Genomic DNA, 625 nt, shown 5'->3' with positions numbered 1-625 from the left:
ATCGGTCTCGGCTCCCATTACAGGCGTTTCATTCGTAACTTCGCTTCCATTGCATCACCATTGACCGACTTGACAAAAGGGAGTGGAACAAAGACGCGTGCGATTACTTGGACAGAGGAGTGTCAAAAGGCGTTTGATGAGATCAAGTCACGTATTATGCAAGCTCCTATTTTGGCATCACCCGATCCACTCAAGCCTTTCATCATCGAAACGGATGCATCAGATTATGGCGTTGGTGCTGTACTCCTCCAAAAAGCGGATGATGGCACTACTCATCCTATCGCATTCGAATCCAAGAAATTATCCAAAGAAGAACGTGGTTATCCGGCACAAGAGCGGGAGGGATCTGTGGTAAGATACGTTCTCACCTAGATTTGTAGTAATAATTTTTGATGTGTGTAACGTCGGACCCTGGTATGTATATCACGCAATAGGGCAGGCAATTGTGAATCATGCGATATGTATTATATAGATGTGCGCGGTCTGTGGGACGTGCTATCGTGATTTGAAAATCGGAGGTCACACAACTGTTGTAAGGCTCATGTTCAAAGTTGATGGTGTACCTTTTCACAGGAATGCTGCTCCGGGCCGATGCCTTACAAATGTGAAATTTATATATAGTATT

General features: G+C 44.6%; 1 protein-coding gene across 1 annotated transcript; it reads left to right on the top strand.

Annotated features, from left to right (window-relative positions):
* On the top strand, positions 1-372 carry O0I10_013363 (uncharacterized protein; the record flags this gene model as incomplete). The annotated part of the gene is made up of 1 exon (XM_058493124.1): positions 1-372. A coding segment is annotated over one exon (372 nt), but the record flags the coding sequence as incomplete, so codon positions are not given.
* Between the last annotated feature and the right edge of the window lie 253 nt (positions 373-625).

The sequence above is a fragment of the Lichtheimia ornata genome (genome assembly GCF_029851405.1).
Source record: "Lichtheimia ornata isolate CBS 291.66 chromosome Unknown scaffold00602, whole genome shotgun sequence".
NCBI classification, from domain to species: Eukaryota; Fungi; Mucoromycota; class Mucoromycetes; order Mucorales; family Lichtheimiaceae; genus Lichtheimia; species Lichtheimia ornata.
Note: the sequence above shows the minus strand (reverse complement) of the source record. Positions and strands in the feature narration are given on the sequence as shown.